The 21,067-nt window shown below is 38.0% G+C and overlaps 1 protein-coding gene across 3 annotated transcripts; it reads left to right on the top strand.

The window, feature by feature from the left end:
- The first annotated feature begins 9,412 nt into the window (after positions 1 to 9,412).
- LOC134626946 (potassium voltage-gated channel subfamily A member 10) lies at positions 9,413 to 20,193 on the top strand. 3 transcript variants are annotated; one of them, XM_063472848.1, is made up of 4 exons: positions 9,413 to 9,596; positions 10,134 to 10,227; positions 15,523 to 15,656; positions 16,899 to 20,193. In XM_063472848.1, exon 4 carries the CDS (start codon positions 17,063 to 17,065, stop codon positions 18,752 to 18,754), a length of 1,692 nt encoding a protein of 563 aa, XP_063328918.1. In that variant the 5' UTR covers positions 9,413 to 9,596; positions 10,134 to 10,227; positions 15,523 to 15,656; positions 16,899 to 17,062; the 3' UTR covers positions 18,755 to 20,193. The 3 variants fall into 3 exon arrangements, with proteins under 3 accessions (XP_063328918.1, XP_063328919.1, XP_063328920.1); XM_063472849.1 differs by lacking the exon at positions 15,523 to 15,656; XM_063472850.1 differs by lacking the exons at positions 9,413 to 9,596; positions 10,134 to 10,227 and having other exon boundaries at positions 15,384 to 15,656.
- The last annotated feature ends 874 nt before the right edge of the window (positions 20,194 to 21,067 follow it).

A 21,067-nucleotide genomic window follows, 5' to 3' on the forward strand; every position in this document is an offset into this window, starting at 1 on the left:
TGTGTTGTGTGTGTTTATTGTGTGTCATTTCTGCCCCTTTTTGGTCATAAAATCATGTGTTTTATTGACTCTGGCATGAACACAGTACAAGCAGAGGTGTTTTTTTAACTGCTTATCCACCCTTTTTTCCCACACGTCACAATGTTCGCAAGGTATTTCGTCTGAAAATGATTTGAGGTGCTAATTTTAGCTGAAGAGCATCTGTGCTGATACAAAATGCCGTAAATCGATCAAAGGCTTCTTTGTTGTTATTCTTAGGACAGCCAGCATCTTTGTAGCCACGGGCAGTATAGAGGACATTTTCAGACGCCTCCTGGTATCTTCAGTTTCTGCCTCCCTTTAAGTGCACGGAATATGCTCCCTGCAGTTTAAAAGAGAGAGCAGGGTGTTCTATTAATAGCTTTTTGTTGGTGGAAGAGATAGGAGAAGGAGGAGAATGTGAGCAGAGACACAGAAAGGTGGAGAGAAAGAAAGATTTTTAAAGAAATCCTTCAATCATTCAGTGAACTTTCTGTGGATCTCTGGTCTTGACATCCAAATGTAAAAATCCATACTAGGAAAAAAAATGCACTAATAAAAACAGCTTGTTTTGTATGCAGTTAAATCAAGTTTTTTTTTAAAATTTATTTGAGTTTTTATTTTCTTCGTTTAGATCCATAAAATGTGCCGTTGAAATTTCCTATATATCTATGAGGTACTCTTTTATTCTTGAGTTCTTATGATATCTTGTGTTATCTTCTCACCAGACACATCTACACCTGAGTGGTTTTGCTAGCTGCTGCCTTGTGCTCTTCTATCTTTGGTCCACTTGTGCTTTAACTACAGCAATGCATTGTGAACAGGAGCACTTGGGGCCTTGGTGCTGTAGCTACAGCTCTGCTTTAGTCATTAGTCTTGCTTTGATCCAGTGATGCAGTGCAGCTCTCTGCAGCCTCTTTGCTGAAACCGGGGCAAACAGTGAGAGGCAGATGGGACAGAGCAGCCTGAGCAAGGACACAGGCAGCAGGAACAAAGCTCTGCTGCAGGTGGCTGCCACTGCCACAGAACTGTTGTGAGGGAGCAACGAGTGAGACTGTGTGTTGTTTGTCAGGGATGGTAGCATACCCACAGGAGCATGGATGAGTAGTCATACAGGCTTGCACTGTGCTTACCAGCTTGTAATTAGGAGACGAGTGCTGTGGGATTTGGAGCTAATCCAACAGGGCTGCCCAGCATCAGACCACACCCTGTTATTGCAAGGTGTTAAGCTTTATTCTCATTAAATCCATCCCTGGAAATAGTGTCATGAGTCTTGAAATTGCTAAATTTAGCTGTTTAGAGCACTGTACAAGTCACTGGCTTATTTTATTTCATTTTATTATATTTTAGCATTTTTTTTTTTTAAATGAAGGGTTTTTGCATTCAGTTTTAGTTGTAAAACCATTTTGCGATGGAAGAAATGATTACTGCCCTCTAGGGTGGCATTGCTGAAACTACATGAAGTCTGTAATTGTAATCAATTTGTTAAAAACACCTTGTGGAAGTATTGAGATTCTTAATTGAGCCTGAGACTGAATTCCAAAGATTTAAAAGTTAAATATTAATTTAGCAGATGAATACCTCTGTGAGTGATGTAAAATATGATTGTATCATATTAGAAAATTTTAAGCCTCTGAGAATGGCAGCTCTGTTTAATCTAATTCCTAAACAGTTAAAGCAATTTTTTTGTTAAACCCCTTGAATTAAAGGACTCAGGTCTCTCTTGAAAATGAGATTTTTAATCTCAATGAGATTTTTTACCTGGATAAATAAAGGACTAAAAATAAAAGCCGAAAGCCATTCTTACAAGCACATTTTTTATTTTTATTTTTTTATTTCATTTTAATATTTTATTCCTTCTTTATATAAAACTCACTGTGGTGATGTGCAAAAATGGTGTCTTTGTTCAAAAACATATGGACCTAACTGTATACATTGTACAAAGTTAACTCTATGTATAATATAGACAAAGAAGAATTTAACGCAAGAATGCATTAAATTCTGTGCTATATTTTTAAACTCAAAATGCATAAATAGCCTGACATTTATAAATGGATGATTAAGTCTTAAAAAATGTTCCAGCGAGCAGGGAGGATACTTGCTTTTAAGGAAAAACTTGTAATATCAAACAATATCACGTGTCTATCATAGATCATAGGTCTTAGGTCAAGGTGCAGTGTCTCTGTCAAGACACCTTCTGAGTCTGACTTCCTTCTGTGCCCCATATACGATCATTCCTGTGCTTCACTTTTTCACTGTTCCAAAGACCAGCAAGTGCTTGTTTCTGCAGGAACCTGAGCAAATGTGGTGGAAAGACAGGCAGTTCTTGTGACAATATGAAGGTCCCATATTAACTCTATCACCACTGCCCCATAAGAATACACACAGACATGCCTTTTATAGTTTGACAGTTTCAGGATTTCCCTAAAACTACCATTTTCCTTCATTTGACTCACAATGGTGGCTCTAAAGTCCATCTGAATAGATATAAGGTCTATTTGATCTGTAACAGGTTCAATATGTTTTTCTTTTTGTACATTTTGGGTCACTTTAGGAAAAGTAATCAAATTTCTGACTGAAAAGTAACATTTTAAGTAATTTATACTGTTGTCAATTCTCAAAATGTGTCAAATTGGGCACAAACAGTGTGTCAGGGTTAAAAGAAATTGGACTAGTGGTTCACAGCTCCCTCTGAAGGGTCAACCTCCCTGTGAAGGATCATGAGATGATCAAAGCCAGTAAAAAAAATCAAAATTTATTATTGTTTTCTCACATATACCAAATATTTCAAACTTTTCAAATTTAGTTTTGCCCTTGAACAACTGAAGCAGCAGTGGGAAATGCTTTTCTGTAAATTTTAAGAGAGATAAAGGCTGGAAGGCCCTGATTAAGGTTTTATATACACTCTATATTAAAATAAAATATAAAACATTGTTTTGTTTTATGTGCAATCTTTTACATCCCTACATCTGACATCTGGAAACTAGAGATAACAAAAAAGGTAAATAGAGAAATAAAAAGTGTAAAATCTAAGTACCACAAGATTAGACTTGAGTTTGCTTAAACAGCTGCTTGAAATAAAAATACTAGGCTGTTCTCTGCATAAACACTCTTGATTGTCTAATCAGTAATTGAGTCTAATGAGATACATAATGTAGCCCTGGGAGTTTAGATGGAGTAGGACCGTCTAACCGTTCTCCTTCATAGTCAATGGAGAATCAATACATTCATACACTAGACCGCACACTCCACTTATCTGGGATAACAGATGGGCTGGGTTAAAAACATCCTACTGATGGCCAGATACTCTGAAGCCAACTGATTTAAACAAACTCAACGGACCTGTGTTCAATTTAAAAAAAAAAAAAAAAAAGATTTTACATAATGAAGAACGGGGGTGTAGGTCACATAGAAACCAGTGATTAATGACCTTGATAAATTTCAGTTTGTTGTGTATTGTGTTGGGGCATGCACAACAATCCACAAACTTGAGATACACCAGAACAGTTAAACACAGTAGACTACAGTATGTTTAATCTTTGTACAAGTTGGTTTGGCAGTCTATCATTTGAGGCAGTGACAGATAAAGGAAGTTGATGTTTAGGAGCTCTGAGCTGTTTATATCTTAATGTTACATTGTCCGAAGATGGTCTGAAGAGGCAAAATTTATCACTGAAAGAGCAGAGGCACAATGTAACAGACAGAGGGAGGTAAATGTGCCAGAGATATGTCACAGCTTATAAACTGTAACTAATGGCTCTTTAATGTGTGCTTTTTCACTAATTATATCTATATATTTTTCAGTTACATAATCTAAATTTTAAAAAAAAAATCATTTATCAAGAGTTTGTGCAACTCTAATCATTTTTTTTTAAATGGAATCTTTCATCAGTCACTTTTCAAGAGAAGATGGTTAATCGCTTTCTTCCATATAGTTCAATTTAAAACCTCCAGTTTTTCTTTTTCCTGATAATTAGAAATTAGAACTGGTTTTGGATATTTCTAACTTTTGAGCAGAGCTAGGAATGTTGTTACCCCCATGAACTATACAGACAGGATGGGTGTAGCTTCAAAGTCTGAAAAGTGAAGTCTTGCTGAGTTTATTGTGTTATTTGCTAGTTTAAAGTCTATCTTAAGATATAATCGAAAGATTATTCCATAATAATGTTTATTTTTCAAATAATGTTCAAACTGATAGTGAAAATAAAGAAGATTGTGTTTTAGGGTCTACTATAACTGATTACCGAATGGGGATCCTGCAGTTTCTTGGAGTTGCCCATTGCTCATCACATTGGGGTTTAATGTCAAAGGCTTTAAAACAGGAGCTCTCTGACTAATGGGTGACATCTAGTGATAGATTTGTTTCTCAAAAAATTTAATTACTTGTTATTTTTTTAAAGCTATCCATGCAATTACTTAATATTTAACAGTATAAAACAGACTGGCACAAATCCCTGTCCAATCACTTTCACCAAGTTAGAGTTTAGATTAATATTTTTTTATATATATATTTTCCGTTTAGTTACCAAAATTATTTCTCTGTATTTAACAATATATAAATGGCAAAAACAGAAAGTAATTCGTGTACAAATATGTGTGATGTATCTGAACTACAGTTGCCATTGGAGTGAGCCATGATCAAGAATGGAGCACCAATAAATGCTATAAATACACCACGCAATGTGTCCATAAAACATTTATGCAGTCACTGCAATTCAGTGAATGTTAATCGAAGTTGAGAAATAATACTCACTGAATGCAATAAGTGAACACAGTATGCTCAGCATTGCTTAATTGTAATTAAAATGGCAGATATCAATGATCTAAATTAGCAGTTTTCATTTAAACTGTAGGTTCATTAAACTTGCTGTCACCCCATGTTAATCAGTCCAGTCCACTCTGATCAATCGCTGATCTTTCTTGATTACTTAACCTAAGGGGAAAAGTCCATCCCTGCTGCTGGCTGTGTACACATCTTGTGGAGGCCATTTCTAACATGTTGAGCAATGAAAGAATGTCAGAGGCTTTAAATATCCTGTGTGAGTTAATATTTTATCAACATCTCAGTCCCTAGGCCTCTTACCCCTTTTACATCCCACATCCTACTCTGAGATTGTGCACAAAGCAGGAACGGTATACTTTTTGTTTTAAACTCCTAGGCCCTGTCGTCCACATATGTGGACATCACATTTTAGGTTGTCTAGACCAATATACTAACTTTTGCTCTACAAGGGCCTGATATCCACTTACAAGGACATTACACTGCGACTGTTCTATCAAAATTTAAAACGAATGTCCTCATATGTGGAAAAAAAAATCTGGTAATTCTTTGTTTTTACATTCATCAGGTCCCAATCAACCCAAATAGCAAAGAGAAATAAAAAATGCATGCCATGAAAGAGTTTGGGTCTTAGGAGGTTAAACCTACCAGTTTTTTCTCACTGCCTTCCCTTCACATTCTCACAGCTTGTGCACTTTCTATTTTTCAACAAAAATGTATTTTCCTGCTAATGGGTTTGCAAATGCAATCCTTTCCCTTATAGAAAATGTTGGTTGTCTTATCTCAGCACATACGATTTCTATCACATGGAATCAAGCAGAGAGGAATCATTTGAAGGAAATTAAATCTTGATGAAAAGAGGGCATTCAAATGTGCTTAATAGGCAATCTAATTTAGAGTTGCAAACAGAAAATGAGCTAAGCAGAAGAATGCAGCTCCATGTGTGGTTCAGTGTGTCCCACTGCATCCACTGAGCTTATTCATTATGTATGCAATGATCTCTTGATGAAGGGGCCTGAAACAAAGCATCATCTTCATTGTACAGATGGCACTGCTGGTGCTTCTTTGCCCAGAAACACTCCGACAACGCTACTTGTTTTTATGGAGTTTAATGAAATGTGAGGGGTTTTAAGAGCAGTGGCAGTTAAAAATACTCATAGGTTTTCTATAAAAGATAACTCAGATTAATAACAACTTTTACTGCTTTACACTGCTTGTAAAAGATGTTAATCATCAAGTTAATTTTATCTTACAAATGAAGAAGGCAGCCCACATTTACACTTATTGTAAACAAAATGTAGGGGAAATGAAGTTTAAAGGTAAAACAGTTACATAACTATCTGTGGTAAACAGACAGTGTTATCTATGTATAAACCAACTTCTTCACTATCTTTCAACCCATTGTATTGTATGTTGCTATATGTGTACACTCTTCCAGTGCAATTAGGCCACAGATATAGTGCCAAATCTAATAGTGTAGATAATCTGGATAAAAAATTAATTCACCTCATTGCTGATTTCTAGACATAATGCTTTCAGAGCACGTAACCAATAGACTGTCAAATATTGCCAAGGTGTCCAGTTCGACACTTGAAAATACTCAAAATGTTACAACAACTGGATTATCCCTTAAGCCAGTACCAGCTATTTGCTACTTGAGGCAGCAGAATAATTAGTAGTAAAAGGTAAGAGTGACTAAATATGTTAAAAACCTGAAGCAATCAGCAATCAACTGATTTGATTGCTGATTGCTGAAAAATAAGCAATTAATGCAGTGAACTAAAAGACAGAGAAGTATTTTCTATGCCTTCTGACCCTAAATGGCTGTATTATCATTTGAGAAATTGGAGCTGGTTCCTGCTGACATAATTGAGTTCCAGGGTGGGGCATTCATGTCAGGTGGAAGAAGGCTGCCTTCATTCATTATTCATGTTTGATCAAAGAGAGTGATCAAGTACCACTGAGGAATGCAAAGTCATAATAGTAGGGTGAAATTGTGTTTTATGATGGATGGTACTTGATACGTAGAGGTTAAACTGGGATGTTTTTCAGTCATTTATAAAGGAAAATATAGAAGTGTAAACACAGCACTTCTCAATAAACTGCCATTAGCTAGTTTTTCATTATTAGAACCACAGTGGTGTGTGAAAACCACCGCTCTGACTTCTGCAGGCTGAAAGATTTATAGGCTAGCTGCTCTATTCTCCTGAAGCAGCAGCCCATGCAGCCACACCATGGCAACAATGGCCAACAGCTTTCCACTGGATAAGAAGATACCCAGTGTTTAGAGTTGAATACCTGTCCATCTGTCCCCACCAACATGGCCGCAAGCAAGGCTTTTCAGCACCTCTGTCACACACGCTGAGGTATCTAATTCCTACACATACGAATACACGGAGGCTGAACAAAGCAACCAGAGACCTCACGAGGATTAAAGACAAGAGTTTGGTACAGAAATATTTTATAAGCCAAACAGAAGTGGTATTCCAGGAGAGTGTATTAGAAGCAGAGGATTGCACCGTGCATGTTGTGTGAGTTTTAGAGCTGTACTGTGGTGATAAGGCCTATGTTGGCTCCAGAGACAAGAACCTGCATTATGTGGAAGACAGGTGCTGAATGTTAATCACATTTATTAGGGATAGAACAGTTTACTGCATTGCAATGTTTACACTGAAATGTGATGAATAACAGAGCATGATCAGATTGGATTTATTAAAAAAAAAAAAAAACAGAAAAACAGTCCTTCTAAAAGAATAAATCGCTAAGCAAAAAGTCGTATGATACAGTTTTGTCTGTATCATTAAGTTAAGCTGTTTTAAAGTGTCCAAACGCAGTATCTGAGACTGGGTGAAATTATTTTATTAAGCTTCAGTTTTGATAATATTATTAGATATTGTGTCTTATTTTTACTAGATTAACATTAAAAAACATTCCTTTTCCAACAAAAATGTTTTTTCTGCATTTAACTATATAAAAATGAAAAAAAAATGAAAGAAATTCAGTCATTGTGTCAATTATCTGAATTACTAAGCTATGACAAAATATAGTTAAATTACTAGTTCACTGCTCCCCATCACTGAACCCAAGTTATTAGAATATTGAATATGAATTCAAGTAATCTCAGGCCATGAAATCATTGTAACTTTGTCCCAGTGGTGTGCCAAACAGAATTTCCGTTGGATTGAGGCCTGGACTTTGACTGGGTCATTGCAACACTTTGATACTTTTCTCTTTCAGCCATTCTCTTGTTAATTTGCAGCTGTGGTTGAGATCATTGTTCAGTTGCATGACCCAGTTTTGGCTTTAGCTGTCAGACAAATTGCCTCACATTTGACTTAATACAAGGAAAGTCATGCTCTGTTCTGTCATGTGGCTGCAAAATCATCACTCCTCCATCACCATGCTTGACAGCTGGCAAGAGGTGTTGTACATTCCAGTCTTGCTGGCAATACGTCCAAACAACCCATACATGTTCAGTCCTTTTCTAAGTGTACTGTCATGAACTTTAGCCCTGAACATGATAATTGAGGCCTGTAAAGTCTGTGATGAAGCACTTGGGTTTTTATTGCAGTGTCTCTGAGCATTACACAGCTTGACCTTGGGGGAAATTTGCAAGGATATCCTCTCCTGGAAACATTGTAAAGTTGTGTTAACACAGACCTGACCCAAAATGAGAGAGAGAGAGAGATGCTTTTGATCACTCCCTTATTAACACAGTAAGCAGCTTTGTGTATTTGATTTGGCAGATTTTTTGCACTGGATACCCTTCCTGACGCAAATCACAAGGGCTTTTGTGTCACCATGTGGAACTGAACCAGGGTGCTCATTAGGCAAATGTGTAACCCACTACACTATGGGGTTCCTAGGCTGGGCAAATGACTAGTAAAACAAAATTACTATTACTAGAGCAAAAAGGTTAGCACAGCTAAGAGTTAAAAGCAATTTTTAGTCATATAAAATCAAGATTAAATGATACGAAATGAACCTGTGTCTGTGTAGTGGCTCAACCCACACAGATAGACATGAAAATAAAACAAAAAATAAATAAATAAAATTTCAGTTTCATTTGTTTTATTTTCTTTTTCTCCCTTAAGTCTATCAACCCCAACTGACTTTCAAAAAAAAAAACATTAAATGGACCAAAGTGAGGGCAAAAAGGTGAGCACACAGAGAAAAAACACTGGCATGTGACCAGTGAATCCTACGCACGGGTGTGAAATTTGATAGTGAGCCACGCAAGAGCACCTGGCAGGCAGACAGACAGGTTCAGGACTTTACTAGCAATGAGAAAAACGATCCCAATGCTGCATAAACACAGGTGTGCTTTCCTTTCAGGCTTGTTATACTGACGACGGGAGGACAGATGGACAAGACAAACGACTGAAAAGAAGAAGCTTCCACTAAGAAATCACAAAGAAGTTTTACAGTGACATCTACTGTCCCTGTGTGCAGTAATTTTGTTGCTATTGCTGATTACTACAGTGTTACATTCACTGATATCTCCCTACACACTGTGCATTTCCTGTGCAAAAAGCTTAATGAACGTTATCAACATGAGATAACGTTTACTGTGTTTATTTTTGCATGCTGCACAAGACTAAATGACTCGAATTTTGTTGTTGTTCAAAACATCTGTCTTGTATATTTAACTGTAACTGCCCTCCCTTCTGTCGAAACCTCACGCTTTGGAGAGATTTACAACTGCTCCTTAAGACTCTGCAAATGCCCGGTCAGATATTTAATCAAACTCTGTGCGTGACGGAGTGCAGACAAGCTTCTTTCACGGCTGGATGAAGAGGTAAATTAAATAGAGGCTTTACATTTCACTGAAAAAGTGTGTTACTATTACACAGTTTTTAATATAAGAAGACTTTGTACTATTTTTGGAGAAAAGTAGCAAAACAAACATAATTCTAAGATTATTTTGTAGCTTAGTTTCCTGGGTAACTCAGTAATTCTTGTTTTATGGCTTAGAAAAATGTATTAGGGCAACTATAGGGCGACATATTTGGACTGACATGTTTTTGCTTGTTGCCAATAGCAAATCTTTATTTTTGCATCAAATAAAATACATTTGAAAACTTTCGTGGCAACAACATTTGCTAGCTTGCATTTTTACAGTTTAGCAGTGAAGTTTTTTATTAGTAAGAATACTGAACAGTATTACAGTTACACAGATGAGAGTCTTGATTGTGAAATATTTCACTAGTGAATATAAAAATACTTGTTTTTGTATCACAACAATATTTAAATGCTAAAAAATCTCAGCTAGGATTCTCTCTCGTGAATCTCACTCATCAATCTCATCATTCTAATGTTTTGTACACATCAACAGGCCATATGGGAACATGAGGAGGAGGTTTGGTGTAACTCAGGAGGCTTTGGATGAGCAAATAGTGCCTGCAGCTATGGAACCTCCCTGTCCAACGGTGAGCAATGCTGATATCAAAACAGTGGGTGGTGTGTGGCATTCATCCTTGCTGTATGATTTCAGAATAATTCTTCCCACAGTGTGTTATGTTGCTTTGAAGGAATTTGCTGTTTGTTTCAAAATGATAGTATGCATTAGTTATAAAAAAACATTTTTTTAAAAAGATGTTTTTGTACTTGAAAATAACAACAAAAAAAGGAATAGAGGAAAGATGTGTTGGTAAAGGAAAATTATAATTTAACCAGTGAGTTTAAGCCACCACATAGGATTGTGGTGTTAATAGTCATGGCTGCACCATGACTGGTTTGTTGTCAGTGTTAACCTCCTCCTGCTATGATGGGTCCAAAGAGTCAGTTAAGATTAGCACTTGTCGTTTGATTAGTGAGGCTGGCTGGAAACAATCCAGACATTTCAATTAAGTCTGTAGTATTTAGTCATCACAGTTTATCTGTGAGGGTGATTCTCCAGGCTGATCTTCTATATTGCATAATCTCCTTAGTGGAGTCCTCAGTCCACAGAATGAACACTGGAGTCTCTCTATCATCCAATCCAGACCAAATCCTTAGTCTACTGAAGGGAAGTGTGTACAGTGGAATAAAGACTTATTTACTAGCACGTTCGTCACCTAAAACCTCAGTTCAAGACCTGTATGTTCAGTTATGTGAAAAAATAGGTTAAACAATCATCTGACAAGCAATTTCTAAAGTGCATACAGACAAGGGAAAATGTAGTAGATGACATCACAAAGAAAGCATCACAAAGAAAGTGGCTTATTTAATCATTTAATTCAAGAAAAAACAACAAAGATTTATCATTCTTCTATTGGAAAAACTGAGTACCTTTGGCCTAAAAAGCTATTATAACCCCAGCATGAATCTGTTCTTTTAGATATTTATATATTTACAAGATCTTCTTTACCAGTCTTTTACTGACTTGGTGCCCCATACTGCAAGGTGCATTGCTTCATCTGCAACACTTTGAAAACTTGAAGCTACCTGATTCTTGAGGCTGTGAAGAAACCCCAAATGACAATATTTCCAGTTTAAGGCTTTACAGCTGGTATCCTTGGTCTGCACCAAACATATCTAATTTTATTGTGGCCAGAAATTCCTGTCTTCATTCATCTTTCTAGAGTAGCTATGTTAGAATTTGCGAATGTGTTTGCTGGCAAAAGGGCTTTGTGTTGAGGGATTTTGCAGACTGCCAAGCTTTCTTGTTGCTGGTGTGCCTCCCATGCAGGTCGAATTTGTGCAGGCTCTCTGATTGCAGTTTGACAGCAACAGTTTCAATCTTACCTACAGAGCCTGTGATTAAATTTGGAGCTTTTTGGAGTCTTTGCATCAAATGGCCCTCTGTTGATCTGAATGTGTGTGGGCGGCCAGTACTGCGCAAATTGTCAGTATTTTGAAATCTATGCCATTTGTAGATGATTAATAATCCTTTCCTATATTCACAAGAAAATGAATCTTGGAAAATTTGATTTTTAATCTTTTTTTCCATGGTTAAACAAAGATACAACATAGGGGGATACAGCAGTCATATGATCTGCATCTTAAAACCTCCTGGATGGGCATGTCACTTTAGCTTCCCTAACATTATACTTTGACTTGTGTAAGGGTTTTATATATAGTACTCTGCAATGAAGACACCTCTGCTGCAATATATAGGATTACTAGACCAGATGTCGTTACCTCGCTATAAGATTACGAGGCTGGAATGTCTAATCCGTGCTACCTGACATGCACATTGAAATCCTGTCACCCTTAATGGGCAAGCCAATGCATTCTGAGCTTATGGGCTTCTGAGATAGTATTACCTAGATCATGTGCACAAGATGAGTAGTTCCCAGCTTATGTTCATTGTCATTTCAAACGGTGTATTTAGTCTCTTAGCAGTGAGTAAATAGTGTAGCTGTTGAATGCAACTGAGAACATTCACTAGAAAACAGTAGTTAAATAAGCTAAAATCAATATTTTTTATTTACAGTGTTTCAAATTACAGTGTAAAGCACATTTCTTTCACCATAGAACAGCAGATTGTCAACTGAATCTGTGGTCCTGCTCAGCATTAATTAATTTTCAGCTTGTTGTTTAGCTTCTGCCCCCACAACTTTACTTTGTTTGTTATCCCCCTTGTGGTGTTGTTTTAAGGCTGCTGTAGGCAGGGAGAAACATTTCCAAACAGCAAGCAGTTGAGGAGTAGTCGTTGAAGATAGTGGAGCAACTGCCAAAAGAGAAAGACTGAGAGATTCTTCTGGTGGCAGGTTATGGGTGTTAGAGCAATTAATGTTATCAGCAAATGTTATAAAGCTTTGCTAGCAAGCTGTCATAAGTAGGGGAATTTGCTATAGAGATGAAAACTATTTTATGTATAACGCTGTAAAAATGTTTGCTGTTGAGCATTTGGGGAAAAAAAGTCAGTGGTTTCAAGTTAAAGCAAGTATACATTTCAAAAACATTGAACCTGCCAGAACATAATGTTTATTTGACAGCTTTATAAGCTTGCTGCATTATTGTTTTAAACCCTTGGGGCATCCTGGTGGATGGAGGATTTAAGACACTGACCATGCAGTCTGTTAGTGTTCAGCTATACTTCCTTTCTGGCATTTCGCCTTTTAAATATCTGCTGTCCCTGTTGAACAAAAGAGTTGAGAAATTACACTTATAATATATTTAAACTACCCAATAAATTATAATATAGTTTGGGCACAAAATTCTATCAGTCAGAAGGTAAATTTACCTGTGAGATTTCACAAATAGTCATGTGGGGAAAAAAATGTGTTTTCCCAGGATTCTTTGCGGTCTGTTAGAAACAAAACAGCCCATGATTCAACAGCACCTTCTATATAATATTAATTTAATTCAGTAATGTTTGTGGGCATTTGTTTATTCACAGCTTTCTTAAGGTCCCATCACAACATTTCCATCAGGTCGAGATCTGGACTTTACCTGAACAACTACAATACCTTGACTCTCCTTATTCAGGCATTCTGTTGTAGACTTGGGATCATTGTCATGTTGCATGACCCAGATTGGGCCAAACTTTAGCTGTCGGACAGATGGTCTCACATTGACTCTAGAATAATTTGGCATACGGAGGAGTTGCCCAGCTGATGCTGATAAATACCAAATCACACTTAACAAACATTTAACTGAGGCCAATAAAGTGTGAGATGAAGCACTAGGGTTTTGTGCAGCTTCTTTCAGCATTCCACAGTCTGACCAAATTTCCGAGGAAGATTTTGGAAAGTGTCTTGAATATTTTCCACACGTGAATAAACTTTCTCACTGTAAAATAATGGACTCCAAATGCTTGAAAATGGCCTTAAACTGCTTTGCAAACTGATGTGCAGCAACAGTTGCTTCTCTAAGATCACTGTTGATGTATTTTCTTCTCTGCAATGTGTTAACACACAGCTGAATGCTCTAGACAGCAAACTGCCAAATCTTCTGCTTTTATAGAGGGGCTCACATTTGCTGATAATCAGTTAATCAACTATATTAATCTTAATCTCTATGGAAGTATAACTATCTTTTTGGCATGTAGTCACTGTAGTCACATACATATTTGCTCTGCAAAAGTATACTTTTTGCAGAGCAAAAGACAGATTAATCAAGCATTCTTATAATGTATTTCCTAGTGCTAGTTAAAGTAAATACTACTTTTCTTCATTAGATTAAAAAGTAAATGCTGGATTTTTAGCTATGTCAGTATTTTCAGGGTGTGGCATTGCTACGGTTACTAAAGAAACTTGATACTTCTTTCACTTCTTTCAAATACTGCAAATTTTAAGCTTTCATAAGCAGTTGTTACTATTTCTAGCAGGTGTCCATGGCTCAAAGTCAGGCTCCATAAAGGTGTGCAGGAGGTGATTTGTACCCATGCAGCGTCAGTATGGTTCACACAAGCCTTCACGTTGGAGAAAATGCTTTGTCAACACACTGTGTTTATCGGTAAGGTGACAGTGTCATCGGGGAGAGGGCTGAATGTTGGGAGGGAGGAGCTATGGATGATGGATTGAGGGCTGCATGAAAGGGCAGAGGGAGGGACGTTATCCCTCTGGTACCTTGTCGGTACTCGTGAGACAAGTAACACTGCAGCAGCTGCAGTCCACGTCATCCTGGAGCTCATATCTCAGGCATTTACCGCCCCTTTCCTCATTTCAGTGACAAATCGTTTTGCAGAGGAATGCATCGATTATTTACCCTCTCAGCCTGACTCATGTAGTATATGAACACCCCTCGCTGTCCATCTTCCTGTCCTTCTTTGCCTGTAGCAAATTCTATTATGAAGTGTTTAAGTGACAGGTCATGCTTCGGCTGACTGCATTCTCAATGACATGTCCAGGATATAACAGGATCACACAAGAAAAAGATCCCTACATATTGAGAATGTTGACCTAGCTGGGTGATGTTTGCACATGCAAGTCTCTGTGTGGCCATGCTCTATGTGCATGAATTTCCCCTAAGTTAATATTTATGAATGTACATGAGCATGATGTTCATGTGAGAACACATAATGACATGCCAAGAGGTGAGTGTTGATGATGTATGGGAAAGCACAGACTGTAAAGTCTTAATAGTTTTCTGTGACCTTGACGCCATGTGCCTATACCTGAAGTAGTCCTGCTCAGTATTACAGGGGCTCAGGAGACAGCCGATTCCTGGCTGCAGCAGAGCAAAAGTGAGATGAAGGAAGGATTTCTGGTTTCCATCAACTGGTTTTATATCCAGTAACATATTAAACAAACTGTGCTGCCAAATAGGATGACATTTTGAGAAAGTGCAAGGTTATGTTCAATTAAACTATACTAACTAGTATAGCATCTCTGTAATTAAAGTATTTCAATTTCAATTGGACTTTAGCTGCTTTATTAATCTGACAAAATCTCAGTTTGCAGAAGGTGTAGAGGTATTTAAGTCTTCACACCCCTTTGAAAAATTCAACCATTTATCAATAGAATTAATTAAAATATGTGTTGTAATTCATATTTTTCACACACTAGAATTAGCACGTTATAGATTTGCATCACATGTTTGCAGAGCCATTGTAAAAAGCAGATTTCTGTTAAGATTTAGAAAACAGTTGTGACAGTTTTGTCAGTGGCAGGTGAAGTAACAGTTCACATCTGTGTACATGTGTAAATAAAAGGAAGGTGAAGCCCCTAGGATGATGTGTTCTTCTGCTTAGGGTAATGAGAGCTATGGCAAGTATTGTAACAGGGGAAAAATATGATTAAATCCCAAGGTGAGGGTGGGTTGGATGATCCTGTATGTGGGTGCTTACTCTGCAGGAAAGGCGGAAAAGAGTGGGTCCCACACTCCCTTTGCCTCATCAAACAGCGATTGGCTCCTGCGGAGTAAATCTCCTATCACAGAGCTTACCTATCTCCAGTGGTGGAGGAGGGAGGAGGGAGAACAAAGCCAGGTGACCCCCACATTTAAAGTACAGTGAGTTCGCTTTACGTGTGTTTTAGTTTGTCTGTGTTTGTGTGTGTGCAACTGTGTATGTTTGTGAGTATGTGTGGGTACCTCTGGCATCTCTGGTTTCGTATTCGGTGTTAAATTACCCAGTGGGAGCTTTAATAGAGCTAGAGACACTCTTGATTGTGAGTCTGGATAAGGGAGAGTGAAGGGAGTGAAGGGGAGCAGAGCGGAGCTGCCAGGCAGGATTAGAGAGGACACAATAACTTCTGCAGAGCGGGGACATGGGTGAGTGGTACAGGCATCTGCACACAGCTGGATTTAAACTTTTAACTTTTTAATTGAAAATTTGGATGTGATTTGGGAGCGCTTTGATGTTCAGACCTTGTTAAGGTAATAATATCATTTGTTGTGTCTTTCAGTATCATCTTGGTGTGAGATAATGCTGAGTTAACTCAATTTTAAGGTTTCTGCAGCAAAAAAAAAAAAATAATAATAATAATTGATGCAAATGTCTGAGATCCAAGAATGTTGTCCAAAAAGCACTTTTTTGTCTGTTTTTTTATTGGGCTCAGTAACTCCTTTCCAAACATATATCAATATACCATTTCAGTTGTTTGCATAACCTCTATATAATATTCTTACATAAGAACAGACTGTTACATTATCTGCTACATTGCAAGTGGAAACTGAGTCCCAAGTCTGTCAGGGCCCTTGGTGTCTAGTGGACACAGAGGTTGCAGCCTTCGAGCGTGTGTCAGGATTTGGTTACCTGTCCGAACCAGACAAATGGAATGATAAACAGCCTCTTAGAGATAAGGTAAATGTGATGCTGATAGACTATCCTGAGGCTGAACAGCGTCTGGATGGATTAAACAAGTCACTAGTTAGGTACTTACAGACAAACATTTAGATACTGAGACAAAATAAATGTGCTTTGGTTTTGATGAATCTCTGTTTTCAGTCATAAATGAAAGTTCAGATGTTTTTCTATAATGAAACAGCTTTGCCATACACATCAGCAATAATACCATCCATACTCCATGTAAGCATTTTCAGGGCCGAATTTGCCGAGTTTGTGTTTTCATTTAGGTTATTGGAGAGAATTTGGGGGGTGGGGGGAATAACTGCACAAGCAAAGTATCAGATGGCTGGCACTCTGCTTATCTAAACAGGAGCTGACAGAGGTGTATTGCAGCATTTGTCCAATTTCACAACATTCCTTTTTCCCACCCCTATTTCACAGATTACACAGAGGTCTGACCCCAAAAAGTAGTGTACAGCTGCCTGAATGATAACCAGGAGGAGGGAGCCCCTGCCAGGATCTTCCGTGTGGCACTGGCTGTGGTGTCTCCTCTGTCTACAAAAAAACGTTGATAGACAGAGCTGTGGCTAGTGACAAGACAGGCAATGGAGGTGCCACTTGTTAATTTTGAGAACATGGATGATGTTGGCATCAACCTGGGAGACCCAAGTGATTCTGGGTACCCAACCTCACCCACATCAGAGGCCGCTGATCAGAACCTTTTAACCCAGCGTTTGACTTCTCCTCAACAGTCACCACACAGAAGACGACGCAGCCATCAGTCTGGTGCAGAGGGGCTCTCACCTTCCACTCCTCTTACACTGACCACTAAAGCCAACTCCAGCAGTGGCAGTTTGATCTCTAATCTAAAGCTCCTGATCAACAGTGAGTCTCCCACCAACAGTGTCTTCAGTAAGATGCCGAGGGATTATTACGAGAGTGAAGATTTGTTTGAAAAGCACTACATGGAAGAAAAAGATGAGAAAGTTGTCATCAATATTTCAGGACTGATGTTTGAGACCCAGCTCAGCACCCTGAATAAGTTTCCAGAGACACTGCTTGGAGACCCTATGAAGAGGATAAGCTATTTTGACCCAATGAGAAACGAGTACTTTTTTGACAGAAACCGTCCATCTTTTGATGGGATTCTCTACTACTATCAGTCAGGAGGGAGAATCCGCAGACCAGCCAATGTACCTTTAGATGTATTTGCAAATGAAATTGTTTTCTATGAATTGGGTCATGAAGCAATGGAGCAGTTCCGTGAAGATGAAGGGTTTATCAAAGAGCCAGAAGTTCTTTTGCCCACCAATGAACTCCAGCGACAGTTTTGGCTACTGTTTGAATACCCAGAGAGCTCCAGTGCGGCCAAATCTGTTGCTCTGGTTTCTGTCCTTGTTATTGTCATCTCTATCTTCATATTCTGCCTAGAGACTCTGCCAGAGTTCAGGGAGGACAATGACTTTATTCCGGGTGTAACCCAATTTATCAATGGCACCCGAGAAGATGCTAACCTTCATCAGACCACTAAAAACCTGCTGGCATATTTCACTGACCCCTTTTTCATAGTGGAGACTATTTGCATAATTTGGTTCTGCTTTGAAGTCGGTGTCCGCTTCGTAGTGTGCCCCAGCAAAAGTGATTTCTTCAATAACATCATGAATATCATCGACATCGTCTCTATTATTCCTTACTTTGTAACCCTGGGAACAGAGCTGGCTACAACACCTGATGACGATATGAACTCTAGTCAGAACATGTCTTTAGCAATCCTAAGAATCATCCGACTAGTGAGAGTCTTCAGAATTTTTAAGCTCTCCCGACACTCAAAGGGACTTCAGATTTTGGGGCAGACCCTGAAAGCCAGCATGAGGGAACTGGGCCTGCTAATCTTCTTCCTATTTATAGGAGTCATCCTATTCTCAAGTGCCATCTACTTTGCAGAAGTGGATGAGCCCCAGACACAATTTGTTAGCATCCCTGATGGCTTCTGGTGGGCTGTGGTGACGATGACCACTGTGGGTTACGGCGACATGTGCCCCATCACCATGGGAGGCAAAATGGTCGGCACTCTCTGTGCCATTGCTGGTGTCCTGACCATTGCCCTGCCCGTCCCTGTCATCGTGTCCAACTTTAACTATTTTTACCACCGTGAGACTGAGCAAGAGGAGAAACAGGTAATGGATGCAGCAGCAGAGGCTGCCCAGAAAATGTCAGCTGCAAATAAGTGTGGAAGCACACTTTCACTAAACAAAAGTAACAGCACCTGGCAGAATGAAAAGAATGGCATGCACTGATAAAGAAACTCAAGTAATTATTTATATAAAGGGCATGAAAAACAAATGGACAAAACAAACATATTCATTAATAAGATACACTGGATAATCAGTTTATCTTTCTCTCTGTTTTATACAACAAACATGGCAGCATTTGTGCAGATAATTACAGTATTAATAAGCACCGTGTGGTCCTGTGGCAACCAGGATAGGCTCCAGCCACCCTGCAACTCTGACTTAGATAAATGGTTATGGATAAATCTATGGATGTATGTTTGGCGATACAGTTTTTGCAGAAGTTGTCTGCCTGCATGTGGATGTGTCAAAGTGCAATTACTACAACTACTGTCAGTTACCTTTATGAGAATTACTGAAAGGTATAACACATTATCTTTCATTCAGTGCACTTTGAAGAAAAATGTCATAGCTTATATGTACTTGAGGCAAATACTTAATCTTGGAAAATGTTATTGTTAGAGTAAATACTGTAACGCCGGGATAGGCAGTTGTATAATGTCCTTCTGGACTGTATTAGCAGACTAAGTGACGGAAGAAAACAAATCAAAATTATTTTGAGCAGCAGTAGAACTGGAAGTATATTCAGTACTCATATTACATCACAGTCCCATGTCGGTCTATACTTCATCATAATCAGCAGAATCTTGAGAGGACTTGGCATGATTTTCAAGGGCAGATGAATGTATCCAGGCAAGAGGACATCAGCACACACAGTGACTTATCAGCAAATCTATTCTTGTGGAGAAGCAGCACTTCTCCATATGACACAGCATAACAATATCTGTGTGATAAACAGTTGGAGTAATTTGCATGTCCGCCATAAATGTTCTAGATGGCTGAAGGATATAACTAAAATATAATAGAGTATAATGTAGTACATGCAGTAGTTGCATGAAAAAGTTTCAGCTTTTAAAATCAACTTTTCTTTTATTATTTGGGATTTTGCTCCAAATTATGCACATTAGATATATGGATCACCTTCTAAAGTGTAATGTGAATTTACCCTTTAAAAAACACATCAATCCAATGCACTTAATGCTTTTTTCCACATATCTCTTAAGCACTTTTGGAATTTTGCACCATCCACTGTTGGCAGGGGGAAAAAAATGTGTAAAAATGTGAAAGAACCTGTGTATTCAGTTTGTATCTGAGGGAGCTGGAGAAAGGACAAAGGCAAAAAAAATGACTTTGCACTCTTATTTGAACATATCTCCATTTGCCTTTTTTCTCTCATTTTTACTGCATGGCATAGTGTGCTGGAATGAGGTTTACTTCTTGTTATCAGCAAATGAACGTTTGAATATTTACTGTGGTTGAATGCATTGTAGTATTTTAACCATAATAGTAATGAGCATTGTATTCCATGTGATGGGAAAAGCCAATACCTTAAGTGGATTTGAGAAAAGAAGAGAACAAATGATAAATGTGCACAGTTTATTTGAATTGGTACTATATATGCATGCCACATTTTGACCTTAAAAATGTACTGTATGTAAGTTTATGAAACATATAAATACAGCTTGTACTAAAGTGTAAATGGATGTAGTTGAAAAACAGTTGGTACCTTTCTAATAACCTCACAATATGCAATATTGATGTGACATGTGGATGAAAAAAATGTATTTTTAACTCATGCAAAGAGCAATACCTGTAATTAAAATGCAATAAGGTGACATCAGCGTCACCTGGGTACTCAGCACTTTACAATGTCATGAAGCACTTAATATCTAAGGACTCTTACTGTGTGTGTCAACATTGTACAGTTCAAGTCATAATTTGCTGTTTTATTTATTCAGCAAAGAGTGCCTTTCATTAAACGTGTATTCTAAAAGTGTGAAGTTTCCTTAGATAATTTCTTTTCTGGGATGAAATGCACCCATGTTAAATTTAAATGTTTAAAACATCTCCCCCCCCCCCCCCCCCCCCGTGTTTAATAATAACGGTGATGAATGGAGGTGTAAGTCTCAGTGTATAGCTTTGGGCATGAATACTCATTAACGCCTCATGTTAGCTGTTATTAACGCCTACTCGCTGTTGGTTCTCTGCTGATATCATGATGGCATCCCTCTCTGTATCTTCAGGTTTCTATAAAAACTCATGCCTAACACTGTGTCACATCACGAGACAGAAAAAGTCAGGCTGTTTTAAATATTGATGTATATCAAGACTGGAGGAGCAGATGTTTGTCATTGTGTGTTCTCTAAAAAAAGCCTATAAAGAATAGAATTTCTGTCAGAAATAGGTGTGAAGATCTAAAAGGGATTATCAAATTATAGAGCAATCTAAAAATGGAGGGATTTTGAGTCAGAAATGTGA

Source organism: Pelmatolapia mariae, linkage group LG5 (genome assembly GCF_036321145.2).
Source record: "Pelmatolapia mariae isolate MD_Pm_ZW linkage group LG5, Pm_UMD_F_2, whole genome shotgun sequence".
NCBI classification, from domain to species: domain Eukaryota; kingdom Metazoa; phylum Chordata; class Actinopteri; order Cichliformes; family Cichlidae; genus Pelmatolapia; species Pelmatolapia mariae.

Coding starts and splice junctions, on each gene's coding strand:
- LOC134626946 (XM_063472848.1), top strand. CDS start 17,063: ATGGAGGTGCCACTTGTTAATTTTGAGAACATGGATGATGTTGGCATC.